This window comes from Talpa occidentalis, unplaced genomic scaffold (genome assembly GCF_014898055.3).
Source record: "Talpa occidentalis isolate TD23 unplaced genomic scaffold, MPIMG_talOcc4v2.1 talOcc4.10, whole genome shotgun sequence".
NCBI classification, from domain to species: Eukaryota; Metazoa; Chordata; class Mammalia; order Eulipotyphla; family Talpidae; genus Talpa; species Talpa occidentalis.
In genome coordinates this window covers 36625415-36648508 of record NW_023600993.1, presented here as the reverse complement: position 1 = coordinate 36648508, position 23094 = coordinate 36625415, and the positions used below count along the sequence as shown (strand labels likewise).

At 53.1% G+C, this 23094-nt stretch overlaps 1 protein-coding gene across 1 annotated transcript; it reads left to right on the top strand.

The window, feature by feature from the left end:
- Positions 1-2904: 2904 nt before the first annotated feature.
- Positions 2905-19914, top strand: SEMA3G (semaphorin 3G). The gene is made up of 16 exons (XM_037530324.2): positions 2905-3077; positions 4823-4983; positions 5097-5159; positions 5427-5546; positions 5794-5884; positions 6009-6125; positions 6336-6481; positions 6672-6786; positions 6880-6949; positions 7229-7373; positions 7657-7888; positions 7981-8072; positions 8758-8799; positions 10008-10236; positions 10516-10643; positions 12175-19914. Exons 1-16 carry the CDS (start codon positions 2957-2959, stop codon positions 12613-12615), a joined length of 2313 nt encoding a protein of 770 aa, XP_037386221.1. The 5' UTR covers positions 2905-2956; the 3' UTR covers positions 12616-19914.
- The last annotated feature ends 3180 nt before the right edge of the window (positions 19915-23094 follow it).

Sequence of the window (23094 nt, the reverse complement as noted above, 5' to 3'; positions counted from 1 at the left end):
CCAGACATGCCCGCTCCAGAATTCTGGCTGGGAGAGGCTAGGCTGTGACCCTTTCCACATGCTTGGTGGCACCCAATGTGTGAACACACACAGCTCACATACTGATGACCAAGGGCTCACTAGCTCCCACCAGCACATGGCGTTGCACTCCCCTACATGCACACCTAATCTGACTTTTGCTGGGTCAGTCATCTCCATTTCTGATGTACTGTTGTCACTTGTCTGGGTAGTATTTCCACCATGAAGCCTCCCTTGATCTCCTTCATCAGAAGCAATCACTGAAGACTCTCCCTCTTTCTATATGTGTGTGTGTGTGTGTGTGTGTGTGTGTGTGTGTGTGTGTATGTGTGTGTGTGTGTACACACACACACACACACATATGCGTGAAAGAACTGGTATGTAGATCAGAGATAAAGGAGGGGTGAGAGGATTTACCAGAGACAGAGTGGGGAGCAGAGCAGGTGAATTTACTGAAATACACTGCTGAGGGGAGCAGCGGGCAAGTCAGGAGAGGTCTGCTGCACCATGTGGGTAGCTCCCTGGCCGGGGATCAAACTCAGGCTGCAACGGTGATAATGCTGAGACTTTACTCCTAGGACACCAGGGAGGCTTGACTCTTTATATCATTAATTACATGGTCACTGCCTGCCACCCCAAGAAACTACAGTTTCTGCTGAGTGGACCCACAGCTCAGCACAGCCTTTTTGACACAGTGGACACATTGGGGACCTTCTGCAGTTCCTACTTTGTCCACTAGATGACACAAGATGCCCATGGCTGGGCCCATTGATGAGAGAACTCAAGGGCACCGTTGGGGTCTGTTTCCTACCTGCAGCCAGCAAGCAGAAGCCTTTGCAGAAAATCTTTAACCCCCTTTCGCATGGGGAAACTGAGGCTCAGAAAAGGAGAGGAACTGAGGAACTTCTTGATGCCACACAACACGTTAAGAGTAGCGTTCTGGCTCCCAGTCCTTGCATGGCTGTTTTTCCTGCAGTGTGGAGTTGGCTGACCCCCCCCCCCCGCCCCCACATCCTGCTCCAGTAAATCCAGCCCCCTGCATAGTCCCAGCTGAGATCCCTGGGGTGAAATGGCAGCTAAGGAGTCCTTGGGCTTCCTGCCCACAGCTGGTGGCCACATGCTGAGTAAGGGGCTGGTCTGCTCAATCTCCAGCCAGACATTGGCCCCCCGCCTGGGCTATGTGCCCAAATATCTCCACAGGGAGACAGAGGCACAGGGGTTCCACCCCTATGGGGGTGTAGAACATAACCACATCATGGCAACCCCTGCGCAAGCACCCCTCACCAGATGTATAGAGCCTGTTACACCCAAAGTGTCTGGTCCTGGCCCTGGAAGAGACTGAGACCCATAGAGGGAAGGACCTTGGTCAAGGTTCTCCAAGAGACCAGAGGCAGAGTGGGCAGAGGCCTGTCACTGGCATCCCTCAGTAACCCCTCACCCACTCCCAGGCAAACCTCCCTTCACCCACCCCAGGAGGAGACAAGAAGAGCTATGTGTTGGGGAGGTGGGGACAGGGAATCAGGGTTCCAAATGCCTTGGTCCTTCTCCATCCTTCCAGGGATGAGATGGGGAGACAGGGTCCCTCTAGGAGTCCCAGATACAGAAGGGACAGGGTTAATCAGAACCTCTTCAGAGCCTGATGTGTGGCATGGACCCAGTCCTTCCCTCTCTGATGCCCCCCAAGTGTCCTGATCATCATCTAAAGACTCAGGCGGGTCCCTTGGGAAGGCCTAACCCACAGGAGTTTCTGGAATCCTGGTGCTCCAATCTCAGTTCAAGGTTGAAGTCTTCTTAGTACACAGATTACACCAATTCTGAGTCCAGGGGCCTGGGGTAGGGGCAGTGACAGTCCTGTGGGGTAGGGTTGGAGGTAAGAGATGAGAGACAGGACTGCTGTGGGCTAGGGGGCATGGTGAGGTCCCTCGCTTCCCTGGATGCAACCTTTCAGCCTTAATCCCCTTGTCCCTCTTCTGTAGCTCTCCTGTTTCCTAAATCAGAGCTCAAGGCAGGGGCAGTGGTGGTGTAAGACCCCCCTTCCACCTTCTCTCTGGAGGGATCGTAGGGGCCTGGGGGCAGAGGGGTATCTTGGGAAGAACCTAACACATGCAGGGGATGCTCTGGACCCTGAGTCTGGTACAACTGGAGGGCTGAGGGAAGCAGGGCAATGTGGGGGGGGTTCCTTGGCACTGGGGCAGATCCTGTTCCCTTCCCCTATGAGTTGGGATGGGGCCTGGATGCCAGAGAGGGACAAACCCGGGTGGAGACTGGGCATTCATCTCCGGCCATTCTCAGATCTGCAAAGTATGGCTAATCCTCAAGCCCCTGTCCCTAGCATGGAACCACTCAGGCTAGAATAGCTCTCCCCAAGCAACCTGAGCCTACCAGAGTTGCTGGGGACCTAGGCCAGGGCTTCAGGGGTCTGAATCCACCTGGTATCAGAGACCTGGACCCTTAGTGAGTTTATGGAGCTCTCTCTAAGGGGCACTGCAAGAGCAGGGAGCAAACAGAACCCAGCCAGACCCCCACCCAGCCGCACCATCTTCTGGCCTCTGACCCCGGACAGCCCTTCCAGGCTATCTCCTCTCCCCCACCCCACCCCCGCCCCCTTCCCGTGGAGCCTGGGGACTTGGATTGGAGTTCATCTCTGTGGAAATCACCCACTCCAGTTGGGAAGGAGTGTCCCCAGCGGGACACTCTCTGACACGAGCCATCAACCCGACCCACCAAGGTGGAGGGAGAGGCTACAGGTGGATCTCCAGGGCCCTAGTGCTGTCCAGTCCCCTCCCTCTTCCTCCCCCTTCTTCCTGGCCCAGGGCGGGGTGGAGCCGCAGCCTTATAAGTGGCTGGCCCAGCGGCAAAGGAGCAAACTACAACCAGCAGTGGGACTGGAGGGTGGCTCCGCTGGCAGCTGGCAGAGTGGTGCCCTAGGCTCCCCAGCATGGGCCCCTCGGCCTGGGCCATCTGCTGTCTCCTAGGGGGCCTCCTGATCCAAGGGGGGCACCCCAGCCCCGGCCCCAGCCCCAGCCCCAGCGTGCCCCGCCTGCGGCTCTCCTACCGAGGTAGGGCAGTGAGTGCCTTGTTCTTGTGCATGTTCCTGGGAGCCCTGGGCCCTGAGACACCCCCAGCTAGGGGTCCCAGTCAGGGGGATACGGTCACTCCCTGCGCAACCCGTGGGAAGAACTTCGTGGTGATTCCCTGGCATGGTGCTCTGCCAGTTTGCCGCCAGAGGCTGGAGCTGGCCGGGGGAGGGGGGCAGGTCTGGGAGACAAGGCTGGGGTGGAGGTGGGAGAGACAGACTCTCAGGGGCTAAGCCTGCTGCTGGGGCTGCTGAGAACGGGAGTCAGATGAGACACGTCCGGAGCTCAGTAGAGATGGGCAGAGAGAGATGTGGAAGGCAAAGAGCGGGGCTGGAGGATCTGGGTGCTGATGGGGGCTGTGCCCAGGGCAGGCAGTAGGGGAGCAGGGCACAGCCTCTCCCCACCTCCCTTCCCCACAGGGATTCCTTACCCTGTCCCCACTTCTTTACCTTCATCTGCCTCACGCAGCCCACTTCCCTCTCCATCCCAAAGAGGATTCTAGCCCCCCTCTTTGCCCACTCTGGCCCAGGAGGTTCCTCTGATCATCTAACCTGACATGTTGTGCTGCTGCTGGCACAGCCTCCTCTGCATGTGTGGAGACTTTTCAAAGGAAACCGTCCTGGGATGCGGGCTCTCAACAGACTCTTCTCAGGGAAACCAGAGGACTGACCACATTCCTCTGGTAACCCCAGTCTGAGGATCCTGGCCTGCTCTGGAGAGTCTGAGTGGGGAGACATGGTTCAAATTGGGAGAATCTTAGTGGGGGGACTCCTGGGAAGACTGTGATCCTGTCCTGGGATCTTTGTTTTTGGGGAGAATTTAGGCTACAAGAAAAAATCCAAATAAGGCAAGCCCCCTCTGTCAGCCCTGGAGGGCTTCCTGGAAGAAGGTGTGGATAAGTTTGGGATGGAGTGGATACTGTGCCCAAGATGACCCTTGGGCAGGCATAGGGTACTCAGTCTTCCTAAGGGTCCCCCTTCCCACCATATCCTGCTGCCTGACCCTTTGCTCATCCATCACTTCTACCTCCTTAACCAACCCCCAAGTTCCAGGATCCTAGACTCCTGGGACATCATCCCACCCCCATCCCTGGGGCCTAAGTGGGTAGCTATGGAGAAGAAAACCCTCTTAGCCACACCCCTGGACTAGAGCCTGGAGCTCCGCTGGCCATACCCGGCCTTGCCCGTACTCAGGCCTTTGCCCAGTGCCCCTCTGCTGGGAACTCTCTCCTCTGTCTGCCTGCCACCTGTCCTGTGCAGTCAGCTTTGCAAGCTGCTCAAAGTTACCCACTCTTCCTCCAGGCTCCCCTGGCACTTTGCCCAGCTGGCTGCCATAATATCTGCCAGCGGAGCCATTTTCCCTGGAGGGCAAGAGGGGACAGTGGGAAGTAGATGTGAACTGAAAGATCATGGAGTTAAGGAATGTGGGGGCTGGAGGCAGGCCCCTGGGTGGCTGGGCTAGTTGGGGCAGGGAGGGGGGAGGGTGAAGAGGGGTAGGGGTGGTGGTGCCACTCAGAGCCTCCTGTTGTACCCACCCCCAGGATCCACTTCCCTAAAGTTCTCCAGCAGCCTTGTGAATGGAAACATTTTCCAGATATGAGTGTGTGTGTGTGTGTGTGTGTGTGTGTTTGTGTGTGTGTGAATGCATAGCTGAGACCCCCCACCGACAAACTAGCTGGGGATGTGGGCTGACCAGAAGGCCCTGGCCCCTCCCTTGCTTCTTTGTAGACCTCCTATCTGCCAACCGCTCTGCCATCTTTCTGGGTCCCCGGGGCTCCCTGGACCTTCGAGCCATGTTCCTGGATGAGTACCGAGACCGCCTCTTTTTGGGGGGCCGTGACTCTCTCTACTCTCTGCGACTGGACCAGGCATGGCCAGATCCCAGGGAGGTGAGTGGGACTGACCAGGGAGAGGGGCTATATGAAAGCTCAGTCCCTCAGAATGGGAGGTTGGATGGGGAAACTGAGGTTGTGAGGTCAGGGATCAGCTAGCTGTGTTTTAGGTCCTGTGGCCGCCACAGCCAGGACAGAGGGAGGAGTGTGTTCGAAAAGGAAGAGATCCTTTGGTGAGTGTTGTTAGGAGTGACTGCCCTCCAACCCTGGCCAACACTCAGGCCCTGACCCCCAGGGTAGCCTGTGACCACACTCCCATGCCTGTTTGGGAAGGGGGTTGGGGTGTGGGGAACATTTGGAGCAGATCTCCAGGACTCTTGAAGGTCTGTGAAGAATGTCACCCCCATCCTGCCCCAGAACTGATCAGCCAGACAGGGCTGAACCTTGGCTGGTGGAGATGCTATGTGTCCTTCCATCCCTTCCACCCACTCTCCCCCTAGACGGAGTGCGCCAACTTCGTGAGGGTGCTGCAGCCCCACAACCGGACCCACCTGCTGGCATGTGGCACTGGGGCCTTCCAGCCTACCTGTGCCCTCATCACAGTAGGGCACCGTGGGGAGGTGAGCCTGGGGAGAAAGTGCCGTTTCCTCCCAGCAGCCTGAACGCTCCCCATTGAGCCTGCATCAGGATGGAGGGTCAGGGGCTTGAAAGGCGCCTTTGTGCCAGGGAGCAGACCCCACTGGGAGGCCCTGAAGGAGAGGGCCTTCCACCCACCCCTGACTCCCCAACTGCACGCAAAGGTCACTGCCCGGATGTAGGGGCTGGGCTGCTCTCCGGGTGACACTCCTCTCCCCTTCTCCTCCCCAGCATGTGCTCCACCTGGAGCCCAGCAGTGTGGAGGGCGGGCGGGGACGGTGCCCACACGAGCCCAACCGACCCTTCGCCAACACCTTTGTAGGTGGGTGACGCTCAGGCTGAGGCAAGCCCAGGAGGGTGCGGCTGACCCAACCCACTGGGAGAGGATGGGGCCCAGCTGCAGGGCCTGACCCTCCTCCCCTGACTCTGCCCCACACCCACCCCAGGCGGGGAGCTATACACAGGCCTCACTGCCGACTTCCTGGGGCGAGAGGCCATGATCTTCCGGAGTGGGGGTCCCCGGCCTGCCTTGCGATCCGACTCTGACCAGAACCTCCTGCACGGTGAGCCCAGGAGTCTGCTGAGGGCGAGCCTGGCGGGGAGGCAGGAGCGCTGACGCCAGAGTGGGGGCCGGAGGGGGTCCCATGCCCACTCTCTGCTCCTAGGACTCCAGTCTTCAGTGGGGCCCCTGCATTTCTTCCTCTCATCCCTGGGTTCAGGCTCCTGGCCTCCTTTGTCAGGCCCCTCTCCTAATTTCACTCTCTCACCCCCAGATCCCCAGTTTGTGATGGCTGCCCGGATCCCTGACAACTCGGATCAGGACGATGACAAGGTGTACTTCTTCTTCTCGGAGACTATCCCCTCACCCGGTGGAGGCCCAGGTCATGTCACCGTCAGCCGCGTGGGCCGTGTCTGCATGGTGAGAGAAGTGAAGGGGCCGTGACGTTCAATTTCTCGCCATATCTTCCCTTCCTTGACTCACCCCCAAGTGCAGCAGTAGGGAAACTGAGGCAAGGGCGTGAAGCTGAAGCTGAGGCCTCTCCTCGAAGGGTGTGGGTAGGGGGACAGGAGAAGAGGCCCAAGGCTGACTGTGGGTCTCCACCTCCCAGAATGACGTGGGTGGACAGCGGGTGCTGGTGAACAAGTGGAGCACCTTTCTCAAGGCCAGGCTGGTCTGCTCCGTGCCCGGCCCTGGTGGTGCCGAGACTCACTTTGACCAGTTAGGTAAGGGAACAGACGGGGCAGGCCTGAGTGTGGGAGTAGGGAGGGCCAGAATCAGTGAGTAGGAGGTGTTGGCTGTGGCTTTCTCTCTCCCAGAGGATGTGTTCCTGCTGTGGCCTAAGGCAGGGAAGAGCCTTGAAGTGTATGCACTGTTCAGCACAGTCAGGTAGGCACACTGGCCTCCCCTCGCCCGCACCCTGGCCCTGTACCCCTGTTGAGCCGCTGCCTCATGTTCTGACCTCACCGTGGGTCCCCGTGTTTGCCCCTGACCCGGAGACTCCATGGCTGTATTCTCTGTCTCCGCTTGCTTTTGCCTTGGTGCCCTTATCTTTTGGTGTCTGTTGACCACAGGTACTGTCACTCTGTCCTGCCCATGGAGCCATGCTGCCCCCTTCCTACCTATAACAGTCACCCTGGCCTGATTGTCCCTGTTCGCCCTTGGCAGTGCCGTGTTCCAAGGCTTTGCGGTCTGCGTGTACCACATGGAAGACATCTGGGAGGTCTTCAAGGGGCCCTTTGCCCACCAAGATGGTCCCCAGCACCAATGGGGGCCCTATGGGGGGAAGGTGCCCTTCCCACGTCCTGGTGTGGTGAGTATCTGCCAGGGACCAGGCCAGGGAGGAGGAGGCCGATGCCAGGAGGGACCCCCACCCTTGACAGCCTTGTGTGTGCATGCAGCCCCCTGGCAGCGCTGAGCTGAGGCTCCAGAGGGGCTGGGTGGGGTGAGGAGGGGGCAGAGCTCTCCTGTATTGAGAGTAGTCCCTCTGAGGTTGGGGTCCCTTTGGGGTTGGCATGTCCAAGCAGTGGGGCATGGAAGCAGGAAGGTGCTGAGATCCCAGGATGCTTCAGGTGTTCCTTTGCTGCTGCCCTCAGTGCCCCAGCAAGATGACCGCACAACCAGGCAGACCCTTTGGCAACACCAAGGACTACCCGGATGAGGTGCTGCAGTTTGCCCGAGCCCACCCACTCATGTTTAGGCCTGTGCAGCCTCGGGGGGGCCGCCCTGTCCTGGTCAAAACCCACCTAACCCAGCAGCTGCAACAGATAGTGGTGGACCGAGTGGAGGCAGAAGACGGGACATACGACGTCATTTTTCTTGGAACTGGTGGGTGCGCTGAGCAGGATGGCTAGACTGGGAGGTGTGCAGGGGCCCAAGCTACCCCTTCCTCTCCCACTGATCCCTCCTTTCCCCCACAGACTCAGGCTCCGTGCTCAAGGTCATTGCCCTCCAGGTCGAGGGCTCAGCTGAGCCAGAGGAGGTGGTTCTGGAGGAGCTCCAGGTGTTTAAGGTGAGCAGGGGCACCCCGCCAGTCCATGTCTGGGTATAGGCCTACGGGGCCTATAGGTCTACGGGGAAGCAGGAGCACAGCACAGAAGGGAAATGGGATGGGTGGGCCTGCCTTTGCCGAACCTGCAGTCAGTGGGAGGTAAAAGGTGCCATTCACTGCACAGAGGTCTTGCTGATGCTCCTGAACGTGGGATATGCAGCCTGTGAGCTAAAAATTGGGGGGAGAGGGGTGTCCAAGATGGATGATCAAGGTGAGCACCCCTTGTCAAAACTTTGCCAGGTTCACACTGCTGTGAGTGGGAAGCTGAGACCCCCAAGTCCCCAACAGGTTCTGTTTGGCCCTCTCTAGAGTCAGGCGGCAGGGGTGGTCATCTGTCATCTGTGTCTGGGGGACTGTTGTGCCTTCTGACAAGGATGGGTGATTGGGACAGCTGTTTCATTGCAGGGGAACAGGGCTGTGGAGGGGACACCAGAGCTCTGTGCTTTTAACTGAGCCTTCTGCTTGGAGACCAGCCAGGGCAACCCAATGTCTGGGAAAGACTGTTTAGCCTTAGTTGCCAAGGAGTGCGCTGGCCCAGGCTAGGAGATAGATGGCTCCCAGTGGGGGGCTGGAGGAGGCTGAAAGTAGGGCTGCGGGGGAGACTGTCCCCCAGTGCACCCTTCCTGAGACTCTGCCCCTCCCCCAGGTGCCAACACCCATCACTGAAATGGAGATCTCCGTCAAAAGGGTAAGAGCAGCTGTCACCCCTTTCTATACCCCTTCCCTTCCCTTCCCCACGGCTGCAGCCTCCTGCAGCGCTGTCGGTCACTGTCTGCCGGAAGCTGCTGTGTAAGCTGCAACTGCCCTGCTGGGCCCTGCAATGGTGGCTGTGAATCCAGGAGGGAGCTGAGATCCCAGGCATTAAATCAGCAGGCAGTGGGAGGCACTGACTAAGTGAGGCTGTGTTGGGGATCAGGGGGACCCACTAAGGCCGGTTTCTGAAGGGAGGCAAAAATGTTCTTGAAAAGAAAAATCCAGGGGGTGGGGGGTGGGAGGGGAGGGATTGGGGTCAGAATGGGGGGGGGGTTGCAATTGTATGGGGAATATAAAAATAAAATTTATTATTTAAAAAAAAAAGTTTTAAGTAGGAGTGACTTCAGAATAATATTTTAGCAGTATTACTTAGTTTGTAGTATGTCCAATAAATTGAAGGCAAGTTCCAAGGTTAATGAGGAGATTAGTCAGAAGGCAGATAGAATAATCCAAGCAAAAGTGTGTGGACTCAGTGGGTGACCCATTCCCAGTGGGTGACCTGCCAGAGAATATGAGAGGAAGTGGGAGATGAAAGAGCAAAACATGTAGACGAGGAGTTAAATTCTAGACAGTTAAAATCAAGGCAGCTGTGTGTCACACTAGTAGATAGTTGGATAAGTGGATCCAAAATTCAGAAGAGAGGTTCTTGCCTTAAAAATGAAGAATTGTTATGTGTTTTTTTTAACCACAATAAAAATTAAGTTAAAAAAAAAAAAGAAAAGAAAAATCCAAATTTTTAATCAAACAGGGGAGTCACTTTTTAGAGGCCTGCTATATGTCCTTTTGCAAGTGGCAAGTTTATCTGTTCCAGTTTATCTTTGGGCAAATCCCAACTTTTGTGCTAGGATTGTATAAAGCAGTGTGAACCTCTAAGGTCAGAGGTGAATGAAAATAAAGGCAATTGGGGTAGAGGGCAAAGGTCCGCAGCAGGGAGGACAGGGAAAAGACCTGGGTTTGCCCCATCCCCTCATGGGATCTGCTGTATAGTAGGTGGGTGACAAGCACTTTTGGTTTCTAAGAATGCACTGAGAGGTCCTGGAAAACTGCTTGTAAAAGGCAGGGGTCTCAGGAAACCCCAGGGTACTGACAGCGTAGCTGCTTCTGGGGAACCAAGCTCACTCAGGTCGTTTATGTCTCTCTCAGCAAATGCTTTATGTGGGTTCAAGGCTGGGTGTGGCCCGGCTGCAGCTGCACCAGTGTGAGACTTATGGCAGTGCCTGTGCAGAGTGCTGTCTGGCGCGTGACCCATACTGTGCCTGGGATGGCTCCTCCTGCACCCGCTACCGGCCTGGCACCAGCAAGCGCAGGTTTCGCCGGCAGGACATCCGGCATGGCAACCCTGCACTGCAGTGCCTGGGTCAGAGCCAGGAAGGTGAGTGCCGGCAGCCCTGGGGCTGCCTGGGGTCTCACAAAGCCACTACTCACCCTGTGGCCTGGGCTTGACCTCTGTGAAACGTGGTCTCAGCCTGGTCCTGTTGTAACATAGGGTCCTCAGTCTCTCCAGCTGTGCAGCCCCTGTCAGAATATGGGTGTTAGGCCTTTGGACAGGCTGACTGCTTGGTCTGTCATAGTAGTCAGGATTCCTGGAAGTCAATTGGTGGCCCTGGGGTCCTTGTGTTCCTGAGCTGAGCCAACCTCTGCCTCCCTCCAGGGCTAGTGGCGACCAGCAAGGTCTACGGCACGGAACACAACAGCACCTTCCTTGAGTGCCTGCCCAAGTCTCCCCAGGCTGCTGTGCGCTGGTTCTTACAGAGGCCAGGGAAGGTGGGGCCCGACCAGGTGAGCCAGGACCCCTGCCTCCTGCACATGACCTGAGGGCACACCTCTCCCTCAACCCCAAAGCCTGAGCTCCAGGAAAGGGCTTTGGGCTCTAGGGGTGCACCTGCCAAGATCAGCCAGAGAAAGGCGTGTGTCAGACCCCTGGGAAGCCTAGAAGGTGGTACCCTGTTCCTGCCATCTGGGAACACCCAGCCAGATGTGTGCTGGAACTCTTCCAGTGACAGGGAAACTACTACGCCCAGGAATGAGCTGAGTTCTGAGGGTGCAGCAGACATGGAAGAGTGGGAAGGGGTCTAGCTGGTCAGCAAGTTTCCTGTGCTGGTACACGACTTGTTCTTTCTTTTTTTTTTTTTTAATTATTTCAGTTCATTTGCTTATTTATTTTTGTGTGTGTGTGTGGGGGGACCCTTGTTGGTGGCCGGGGAATGAACCGGCGCTGCAGAGGCTGTAGGCAGCCTCGCAGCCCAGCGCTCAACTGCTGTGCCACCAGGGGAGGCCCTACACAACTGGTTCTTGAAGGAATCTCTTCCCCAGGGTTCTTGATCCTCCTCTGCCCCATCCTGGATCCCTAGCCACTGGATGCTGGCCCTTGCACCCCCCCACCCACCCCACACACTGCCTGGCCTCACACTTCTTCCCTGGAGTCCAGCTGTCTGCCCAGACCCTTTCCTCCCCATCCGGAAAGGTCTGTCAACCCCAGAGATGGTTTCAGTCTGGGGCCTGAGGTTGGGTATGGGTGGGGCAGGGTGAGGAACCAGTCTCGAGTCGCTCCCACAGCCAGGGAAGGGGATGATTTCGGGAGGGGCTCTCCTTTCAGCTTGGGAACTGGGGGAGGCCAGCCTTAGGCCAGCTGTTGGGCTGGGCACTGAGAAGACGCCTCCAGGGGGCCAGGGCAGGGGAGCAAGGAGATGGAGTTACAGAACACTAACCGCCCGAGCAGAGCAACCTCAACAGACAGATATGCAGACTAAAGCCCAGAGAGGTTCTGGGCCAGAGACTGGCCTGGAACAAACCAGCACGCCCTTCTTCTACACTGTGATGGGCGCTCAGCTCACTCCTGGCTTGGGACAGTGGGCCCTGCGCTGTCGGGGGAGTGGATAATGCAGACCAAGATAGGTGTATGCGTAGTAGCGGGAAGTTCTAACATTGGGACTGGGGATGAAGCACCCCCACGGCCAGTAAAAGCCCCTAAATTACCCTCTTACGTCCTCTGCTCCCTGGGAATGTGTGTCAGGGCCCCCCAAGGTCAAGACAGGTACCCCAGAACTATGATTAGGGTAAAAATCAATTAGTCAGATCTTTTAAGAGTCCACTTTGCAGGCCTCTCCTGGACTATGGGAAGGTGAGAAGCTTCGTGCAATCAGCTCACAATCTCAAGGCTACTGACCCACTTCTGGGAAGGAGAGGACAGATCAGGGCAAGTGCCCATGCACTGGGCATGAGATGGCAAATTTGGAAAAGCAGGGGCCAGAGGAGTTGCTGGTACTTGCCCTGCTCTATGTCCCACTCACACCTCCCATGTGCCCGGCAGGTGAAGACAGATGAGCGAGTTGTGCAGACAGAGCAGGGGCTGCTGTTCCGAAGACTCAGCCGCCTCGACGCGGGCACCTACATCTGCACGACGCTTGAGCATGGCTTCTCCCGGACGGTGGTCCGCCTGGCTCTGGAGGTGATTGCGGCCACCCAGCTCCACAGTCTGTTTCCCCGCCAGCCTCGGCCAGAGGAGACCCCAGCCCAGGGAGGACTGTCCTCTAGCCCACCCAAGGCATGGTATAAGGACATCCTGCAGCTCATTGGCTTCGCCAACCTGCCCCGGGTGGATGAGTACTGTGAACGTGTATGGTGTTCCTCTCGGAGCCGCGGCAAACAGGCCAAGGGCAAGAGCTGGGCAGGGCTGGAGCTGGGCAAAAAAGTGAAAAGCCGGGTGCAGGTCGAGCGCAATCGGACACCCCGGGAGGTGGAGGCCACATAGAAGAGGGTGGAGCCACTTGGCCCCACAGCAACCCCCAGTGTCTCCCACCTACCCAGTTAGAGCAGAGGGGGCCAACATGTCTGGTTATCTCTTAGAGATGGGCGTCTCTGCCCCCACCCCCTAGCAGGCTGCCACAGAAAAGATGGGGGGCTTGATGGAGGGGTCCTGTGCCGGAGGTCTGTTCCTGTCCCTCTCTGCACTCTCAGTCCCAGGCTGGTGCCAGCACCCTCTAGCCTGCTGGTAACCCGGTGGGACTGCTATTTGTTCTCAGAGATGGCCCTCAGAACACATTTCCGCTTGTGCCCACAGGGAGAGGGCTGGGTGGTTCTTTCCCATTTTGCAGAACAATGGCCATTCTGAGTGGCCCTCAGAGTGGGTGTGTGGGTGTGTCTGGGGTGGTGTCTGGGCAGGGAGCCTTCAGACAGCCAGGGGAGGGTGAAGTGGCCTCTAAGCACCCATTAAGAAGACCTACCCCGACTGAGTCAGGTGCTAAGAGGGTAGAACAGCAAGACACCCCTGCCCCTGCCCTATGCCTGCCTCATCTCCTGGTGGTTCCCTCACTGCCTCCTACTCTTCTGCATCTCAGAATCACTCACAGAAGCACAGACTGCTAGAGCTGCTTGGGATCTGGAGGTGGTTTGGGCCTCAGTCCTCCTTTATAAACCAAAAAGGAGGGTCTCAGAGCCTGACTTCCCTTCCCCAGGCCAGCTTTCCTGGGATGCCCATACCTCCTGATGTGTTGCCCCTTCTCCCCATCATAATCTCCATGCTGATGGGCATGGAGAGGGTGGGTTCTAGGAGAATGTCACTCCACAGAGATGGGGAGAGGGAAGCTAGACTTGGCAATGCAAAGGCCCCCAGCCTGGGAAGGTGGGAGGGTGGTAACTGAGAACCAGAAGCAGTTGTGGGCAGGCCAAGGGCAGGCTTTACTCAGTCACAGAGGCTTATGAGGCTTTTGAGATGGAGAGCATGTGGGAGGACTAGGATGGGCTGTGGGGCCAGTAGCAGGCATCTCAAGCACTCAAGATGGCTTCAATTAGCTCAGGAGCCACAGAGAAAGTCAGATGTTTTCCACCTTGGAATTTGGTTCCCCCTAAATAAGGGTTGGTCATGTACAATTTATGAAACCTTTATGAAGCCTTCTCTTTTAAGGGAAAAAAAAGGTCTAAGTTCTGTTGCTTTGGGGACTGAGGCTAAGATGGCCAGGTGCATTCTGTCTGGCACATAGGGAGGTGCCTTTGCCATCGGCAGTAATGTGTTTCTTGGGCTGGGGAGCACAAAGGGGGAGGGGGAGAAAGAGAACTAAATGAAAGCTGTTCCCAGCCTGCATATGAACAAGTCAGTCACACACAAAACCAACAGGAAGGAGACAAGAGTATCAGGCTTGAGATTCCAGCCCCTCCCCATTTAAAAAAAAAAAAAAAAAAAAAAAAAAGAAGGGAAAAACAAAAAGCAAGATAGGGCTACTTGCCCCATTGAACTCACACCCAGATTGCCTATGTTATCTGTCCCTTCCCTGCCCCCCAAAGAGCTGTGATCTGCAAGAGGCCCTCTTCTCCCCCTTTGAGCAGTAAGTCAATTCGAAGCACTGATATCACCCTGACAGCACTTTCGATGGCCTCTGGCCAGGGGTTGCTGTGCCTAGGGTGTCGGCAGGGAAAAGCAGAGAAGACAAGGACTGCAAGGCAGAGGCTGGAACAGAAACGGAGGGGAGACAGAGAGTAGGAAGAGAGCGCAAGCCCCCATGCCAGAACTGCAGCTGCCTCTGCCCTCTAGGTCAGGAAGCCGGGAAGAAACAACCAGGCCGGCAGAGGCCTTTAGGTTGGTCCTAAGTATGGCTGGCTCCAGGCAGGCTCCTCTGGGGAAATTGGGGAGGAGAAGGAACTGAAAATCCTGTACACCTGTACTTGGAAAATTAAGAACAGCTTCTACCAACCACCCCTAACCACTCTTGTCCCCATGGTACTATGTGTCATTAATTCTTGGGAATGCCTCTATGTGTGAGTTCTATTTTTGTATTCTTAAATTGAGATGGGCCTTGTGGTTTTGCTGTCTTCATAGCACACTTCTCCTAATTACTGTTGTTACTTTTATTGTCATGACTGTCTCAGTTCTGGTGAGGCTAGTGCAGGGGTCTACCACAGTCTACAAGGAAAGGGATGAAGTTCATATTTACATCACATAATTATATCATTATTGTATCTGTGTATTTTTTACTAAATTGAAGGAGACCATCTGTGTGAGCTGATGATGAAGAACTTTCCCTTTCCATTCCAGGAAGGAGGCCACCCTGGGTGGTGTTTTCTAGAGGGGAGGGAGATAGGTATCAGGGGAAGGAAGGAGTCAGAGGCCTTTGTCTATGAAGCTGAGATTGCTTATTAAATTAGTAAAACCCTGCCCGGAAGACTTCTGAGCCTGACCTTCTGAGAACTTCAGGAGGATCTTGTGCAAGGGAAAAGTGCTGGCAAAGGGCAGCTGGGCATGTAGGCAGCCCTGAACTTTTTTTCAGAGTAACACTTGACTTTTGTCACAGCAATACTTGGCCTGGTGCCTGTTTTCATCCCAAGCCACATACCAACATATATTAAGGCCGCTGTGTTCTTGTCTGAGAGATGGGAGCTGTGCTGTGGGGGCTGCAACTTCTGGGGAGGAGAGGAAGCCCTGGGAGTCTGGCCTCCTGGGTATGCTGCAGAAGGCACTGCTGACTGTAGCTCCCACTCCCCTGGTGACATCATGTCCCAGAAAGAGCAGACTCCACTGGTGCTGGAGGAACATGAGGAAAAGGCAGGAGTGTTTTAAAGATGGAAGGGACATCATCCCACCGCCCCACGGAGACTAGCCTGTTGCTTGTATGGGTTCCTCAGCCCATGTTGTGGAGGAGGTGGACTTAACAGAACAGGTCCATCACCGGTTCCCTCTTGCAGCCCAGGCTCTGGGGCAAGCCCCTACTTTTGTCCACTGTGCCTGCAACAAACACCCAGGCCTGACAACACCTGGACCCCAGATGCTTTGTCTCAAGGCACCATCACCAGTGACTGAGAAGCCTCATGAGCATACCCACTGGGCACAGTGGGAAGGCTGTGGGGATGCAGCCTCCCTCGTGCATAGTACCTCTGCAGACCCCTCAGGGGTGGACATATCCTGACCCCCACATCCCCTCCTACCTCCCCTCTTGAACCCTATTTCTTGCCCCAGCAATTTCACTCTATCTTCCTCTCCCACCTTTTCCTTTAGGTCTCTTTGGGCCTCTTTCTTAATTTCTCAAGTTTAAAATTGGAAAGGGGCTTTGAGTAAGAAATCAGTCAAGCGTTTTCCAAAAGGTGTCCTGTGGAGAAATTGTTTCAGGAAATGTCCCGTCACAATGGTCTAATAGATAAGGGGATTTTTGCCCCTTTTGTCCCCTTGGAGCAGTGCGCTGCCTGCTTGCACGTCCTGTGAGAAATCCCTGGGAAGTCTACAGTGATCGCTCGTCTATTTGAATGCCTACTATGTGCTATATAATTCTCCCAAGAGTTTGGACCTCTACCCCTCTCTGCCCCAAGAGTAGTGAACATCTCACGTTTCTAATGTTTTGAAGAGTATACTTTGGGAAAATACTGATCTGATTAATCCCTCCCCTTAACACATGAGATTAATGTATTAATCTCTGCCTTCTAAACCTGTTAGCTTCAGAGGCATGACCTCCCAGATGGAACAGCCACATTTTGGCTTTCTAGGGCCCATACTAGAGCAGAACCCAGCACCCCAGGCCTAGGGCTGCCAAGCTGCCAGTCTGCTGACCCTTGGGTCTGGACTCTGTCTTGCTTCTGACTGCCTTCTCTCACACCCAGCCTGCCTCCCAAGCCTACTTCCTTCCCCTGTTGGGCCTAGTCCTCTGTGGAGAGCTAGGCTTCACCTCAAATCTGAGATTGTCCTATAATTCAATAGATAAGTGTCTAAGGAAAGGCAGGGAACAGGGAGAGGGGAGAATAAGGGAGGAAAACAGCCCTTTTCATTTTCTTGAAAGACTTCTGTGCTTCCTTTTCACTCAGACAAGTCTAGGTTAGCACCCAGAAACACCTAGGACGAGCAGCAGCCCTCAAAAAAGTGGCCTGTTTGCTGCGAGGCTACTTTCTCTGTGAGCTGACAGGGCCCCCTGGATACAGCTAGAGCTGGGTGGGCCCCAGAAAACTTGCTCACATGATACTACCAATTCAGCAAACTGAGGCTTTTCCAGTCAGCCACATTTCTTCTTAGAACAAAGAGACAGTGGCCCCAAAATAGCCCAATTTCCATCTGAGTTAAGGAGCCACCCTAACTTTATCTAAGTCCTGGTCTACAGGGGCTCCTACAAGGAGGAAGTTCAATACACACCAACATCAAATCCCCAGGGCTCTCTGAGACTATAAACTTGGACTTGATGTGAAGGGAATGAATGGGTGGGGCTGACTTTGGATACAATACCTGATCAGAGATTGTTAGTTTCCCGCACCCTGGTCCTTCTTCCGGACTCACCGACACCCCCTCGTGCACAGGAGATGAGGCAAGGGCAGTTGTAGCCCCGTGCCCACTTCCCACTGCCAGCCCCCACCCAACTTGGCTGGGGGTACCACTGTTGGGCCCTTTTCCCTTACAGGCTGTGTCATAATGAAATCTTTCACTTTCCCTGCTGGATTTTCATTAAGGAAACCCCTGGTTCCTTAATACAGCCTCTAAAAAAATCATTCTACACTGACGATGGGAAGTGATACACAGTCTCCAGGGAGGCCTTGTAAGGGATGCTGGCCTTCGTCATTACAGCAGGCCTCAAGTAGTCAGCTATTAGATTACACTTAGGACTCTGCTGATGAGGGGGCTTGACTTCTTTGCCCAGGGAGGAAGATGACAGAATCCTAATCCATCCCAACAGGGTGTATCTCACTGCCAAGAGCATCCCATTGGACAGAGAGGGAAGATCAGGGCAAGGGCACAGTTGTTGCTTGGTGAAGATTCCAAAGTGAATCAACACAGGCTTAGAGCACAGTCCAGGTGTCTGCCATCCAATGGAGGGGACTGTACCAAGGACACTTGAAGCTTAGACTGGCTTGTTGGGAGGACAAGGAAGGCTCTGTTCTCACAGATAAAGGTCTCGAAGAACGATGTGGCAGCCCAGCAAGCTTGCTTTATAGACATGACCTCATCTGTTCATTCTGCCCCCTCCCCCTGCTGATAAGAATCTGGTGCTGTTTCCTGTAGTCCAAGGGTCTCAGACAATGGTGTGAACGGCTGGCCCGACTGGAAAGGACATTGTTTAGGGTAGAAAAAACAACCCACCAACACAAAGCCAGGGCAAGACCTGTCTAAATGTAAGGACCTGTTTACAAATCCATGATTTCCAAGGGGGGGAAACACAATGGGGAATTGTTTTTGGTGAGGCTGGTGTCCCTTCCAGAATACTCCTGGGGGCTGGGGATAACTTTGATGGTCCAGACAGTTCTCAGATGCTCTGAGAGGGATGAACACTGATGGCGCAGATGCCTTCCTGTTTATCAGGGATGCAAACAGAACAGGGTCACTAAAAACAAGGGGGTGGAGCTCCTGGGCTTTATGTCTTCCATCTGGATCTCAAGCTGTCACATTCCTCAGGGATACCAGGGTAGGAGGGAGTTTGCCAGGGAGAAGTGAGAACAAGCTTTTATTTTTGTTTTCTAAAAACTGTCACCTACTTGGTTTATGGCCTTTATGGCTTGATTTTTGGAAAAAAATGTGTAAAGCCCAAGAGTCTTGAAAATAAGTGATCACTCTGGAATGGGGCTCCCTGGCTTAGTTACTAGGGGAGCTTTCTCACATCTGGGGCCTTCATGATGCTGCAGCTCACCTCCAGTCAGCCTGGGAACCCAGGGAGTTGATACATTATCTCTGGGATCTGGCCTAATGGAGGTGCTGTTACTCATAGTAATGACCTCCCACCCTGCTCACAGGAAGTTAGAACTTTCAAACCAACACCAAGTCCCTAACGTCAGTGTGTGTGTGTATGTTAGGAAGGGAGGGCAGAACAAGAGAATCACAGCACCCATTCCCTTTGGCACTGGAAGCCTCCATTTTTGGGGTAGGAGGAAGGCCGGGTATTAGGAGTGCTGCTTTGGGTCTGGAGAGATTATGCAGGCAGTCTTGTCTGAGGATTTGACCTGTGATGAAAGTGTTACTAGTAACCCTTATACTGGCTCTAAATTCATCAGGAGCACACCTTATGAATAAAATCAAACATATATGCTTAGAACAAATGAAGAGCAGTAAGTACTGTGCAATCCCAAAACAGAAGCAAGCTTTTCATAAACCACTCTCAACTTCCAGGTCTAAGGTAGTTATATTCTTCCTCAACATGGTAACACTGCCCTCTAGTGTTTGATGGCAACACAACAGGTTTATGAATACAGGGTACTAGCATATCCATCAGTTCCATGGGCGTCAAACTATCTCTGAATGTGGTATCCCAAGTCACACACCATGAGAGAAAGAAAGGTTAATAAGAAAGGCATGTCCTTTCCCTTAAGGGGCCTCCAACCTAGTGGGAGAGACAGTTCCACAACTGTAACACCAGATGAAGAATGATGTGGGCTATGAGAGGGTTATAAGCAGAGCCCAGTGAAAGGGCTTAGGGATGAAGAAGTGGCCTGTATGCTAGGTTCAGCAAGCAGAGAATGGAGTAGGGTCCTCTAGACTGTAAACCCCATGCTCAGCGCCCAGTCTTCCAGGGTAGCCAGGGCAGAGTGCCCATGGGTGGGGTGTCCTGGGAGATGCAGCTGTGTGGGGCCACATTTGTAAAAGGCTTTGGATGCCAATCTCAGCGGGAGCCATCCTAAGTAAAGAGTTACAGATGTTTTATGGCAATTAGAAGAAGGGAAAAGGGTAGATTTGCTTTGTCAGCAAAGCAAGTGGACACAGGAAGCTTCCATGCAGAGAAGGATTTTGCTGCAGGCCTGTGAGACATAGGGTCTGAGCTGAGCATCAGCAATGGATGGAGAGGAAGGAAGGGCAAGCAAACATCTGAATAACAGGGAAGTTGACAGGACAGAGTGGGTGAACAGCAAAGGAAGCAGAGCATTTTGAGGTTTCTGGCCCTAGTTTATGGTTCTTACAGAGGTAAGGATTAAAGGAAGGAAAGCAGGTGCTGTGGGGAATTTTTATCTTACAAGTAATTCTACATCCAACCCCCTATGCCATGAGCTATTTGTTCTAGATTCTGAGTTACGAAACAGTAATTAATTTTAATAGACACATTGTTTGGGGAAACAGGTATTTAAAATATACAAGATGGGGCCTCCCCGGTGGCACAGCAGTTGAGCGCTGGGTTGCGAAGCTGCCCACAGCCTCTGCAGCACCAGTTCGATCCCCAGCTGCTCCCCGGCCACCGGAGGAGGGTCCCACATGGTGCGCAGACCTCTCCTGCCGCCCACTGCTCCCCTCAGCAGTGTACTTCGGTCCTTCTGCCTGCTCTGCTCCCCGCTCTGGCTCTGGTGAATTCTCTCACCCTCCCGCGCTTCTGACTGTACCCAGTGCTTGTATAAATAAATAAAAATAAATCTTAAAAATAAAATAAAATAAAATATACAAGATGGATCTCCCTGGTGGCCTAGGGGTTAAGTCTTAGTGCTATCACCACTACAGCCTGAGTTTGATCCCGGCCAGGGAGCTGACCCACATGGCACAGCAGACCTCTCCTGTCTCACTCACTGCTCCCCTCAGTAGTGCATTTCAGTAAATTTGCCTGTTATGCTCCCCACCCTGTCTCTGGTGAATCCTCTCACCCCCCACACCTCCGGCCTACACCCCAGTTCTTCTACACACAAAAGAATAAATCTTTAAAAAAAAACCCATTAAAAAAATCTTAAAACAAAAACAGTATGTATAAAAATAAATAAAATAAAACATGCAAGATGAGTCTGGGGCACCTTGTGTCAGAAAGTAAAGTTTTCACAAACAAAACAAAATACACAATAATGGGGGGATATGAAAAGGAAACAGAAGCCCCCAATGGCCAAAGTTAGAATAATTTGAGCAAAAAAGTAAACTAGCATTTGATTATCACCCAACGTGTAATATAGATATCCATATGTACTGATACATACCGAATAAACAGATGGGAGAGAACAGGTAGCTCTCCCATGCAGAATTCCAAACAATTTACATAGATGCTCTGCTCTGCATTAAGGAGGGAGGAGCATAAATCCCTAGTCATTAACTGTGTGTTGCACAGAGTGACCTCCTTCCAAAAGATAAAGTATGGAAAGCGGGTGGGGAAGAGTCACTTTCCAGTGGAGAAACCTGACAAACACTACCTTGGCCGTAGGGCAAAGTCAACAGCAGGGATAAGTCATGTTGATAGCATATAATTTTACCTCTGTGGTTTTCCTCCCCCAAACCTATAACCTTTGTCTAATCATGAGAAAAACACCGGACAAATCCAAAATGAGAGGTATTCTATAAATACCTGACCAGCCCTCAAAACTTGTCAAGGTGGGGGCCCCCCTGGTGGCGCAAGAGGTTAAAACGCAGCACTATGAAGCTATCCCCAGCCAGGGAGGTTGACCCACATGGCACAGCAGACCTCTCCTGACTTGCCCACTACTCCCCTCAGCAGTGTATTTCAGTCAATCCACCTGTTCTGTTCCCCACTCTTTATCTGGTGAATCCTCTCACCCCTGACACCTCTAGCCTGTACCCAGTTCTTGTATGCATACATAAAATAAACCTTTTAAAAAAACTTGTCAAGGGGCCTCCCCTGGTGGCGCAGCAGTTGAGCGCTGGGGCTGCGAAGCTGCCTGCAGCCTCTGCAGCTCTGGTTAGATCCCCTGCTCCCAGCAAGGGTCCCACATGTAGTGCAGACCTCTCCTGCCCCACCTGCTGCTCCCCTCAGCAGTGTATTTCATCTGTCTGTCTGTTCTGTTCCCCCTGCTCTGGCTCTGGTGAATTCTCTCACCCTCCCGCGCTTCTGACTGTACCCAGTGCTTGTATAAATAAATAAATAAATCTTTAAAAAAAAAACAAACTTGTCAAGGTCATCAAAACCAAGGAAAATCTGACCAACCATTACAGCCAAGAGGAACCTAAGGAGATGTGATGACTCAATGCAACCTGGTATCCTGGACGTGATCCTAAAACAGAAAAAATATGTTAGATAAAAACTGAAGAAAATTCTGAATAAAGTATAGGCCTTAGTTCATAATAATCTATTAATATTTATGATAAATGATGCGTTGATAATTATAATAAACTACCATACTTGCCTAAGATGTCAATGATAGGGCCCAACTGGGCTTGGAAAATATGGGGAACTCTCTGTGTACTATTCTCATAATATTTCTGTAAAAATAAAAATGTACTACTTCAAGTTTCAAGAGATACTGTAACAGGGTGGTCCCGAGGAAAGGGGGAGATTCCAGGTTCCCTGCCCCACCCAAGGGAGGGTGGAGCTGAGCAGGGAGAGAAGAAGCTGCAGAGGAGACTGAGGAAGGAAGGAAGCAGGATGGAGAGCCAGAAGGAGACCTGGAGGAGGCACATGGAGCAGAGAGACACGTGAAGAAACTGCCCTTGCCTTTTGGTCGTGGACTGGGTGACACAGATATGGGTGAGAGACCCGTGGGGAGGTGACAACGGCAGTTTTTGTCTTGATTTTGATTTTGCTCTTTTCCTTTCAGACTTGTCTGGTTGTTTCTGATCCTTTTCTGTGGGTCCCCACTGGAAGATGCTTTAGACTTGTGGCAGGCTTTGGGGCCTTGCTCTAGGCCAATCCTGCTTGGGTGGACTTTTACCCATGAGGGGACAAGTAACTTTGGGTGCTTGATTTAGAAACTATATTCTTTGCCTTTCCTGTATTGTTTCCTAATCGTATTAAAGTTCCTTCCCACTAAAAAAAAAAAAAAAAAAAAAAAAGTCCTAAATAAAGTTTATTTAAGAAAAAATCTAGTTATATAGTGGAGAATGACCTATTAGGTCCAGACAAAGAACAGAACACTTCACAATGGGATTTTCAGCCTTTGAGAATGGAGTTAGTTATTAATATCAATTGGAAGTAAATGTATAAAGATTAAGTAATAATTAAGAGAGGTGTGTGTATGCTAGGTACCCATAGGCTAACTGCACACAGAGGTTGGGCAGCTGAATGTCTGGATCACAAAAATTACCCCCAACCTCTCACCCCTGCCACAGGCTCCACACCTCACCCCCACTCAGGAGTAGGCTCCAGGAGGCAGGTTTTCCAGAAAATAAGCATAACAGAGCAATCTGATGCATGGCCTATGAAGAAAGTTATATTTTGAGGTATTGAATGTTTGAAGTAGCTGGGGAAGAATTAGTTATAGGTATATAGCAAATTGAACAAATTGAACAAATTAAAAAAGACAGGTATTCTGGAAAAATAATCATAGTGTACTATCTGGCTCAGTAGTAAATGGTATTTACCTAAGTCATGATAAACATTGAAGGTTAATTTAAACAAAAATTCTGGCGCAGTTATAAAAG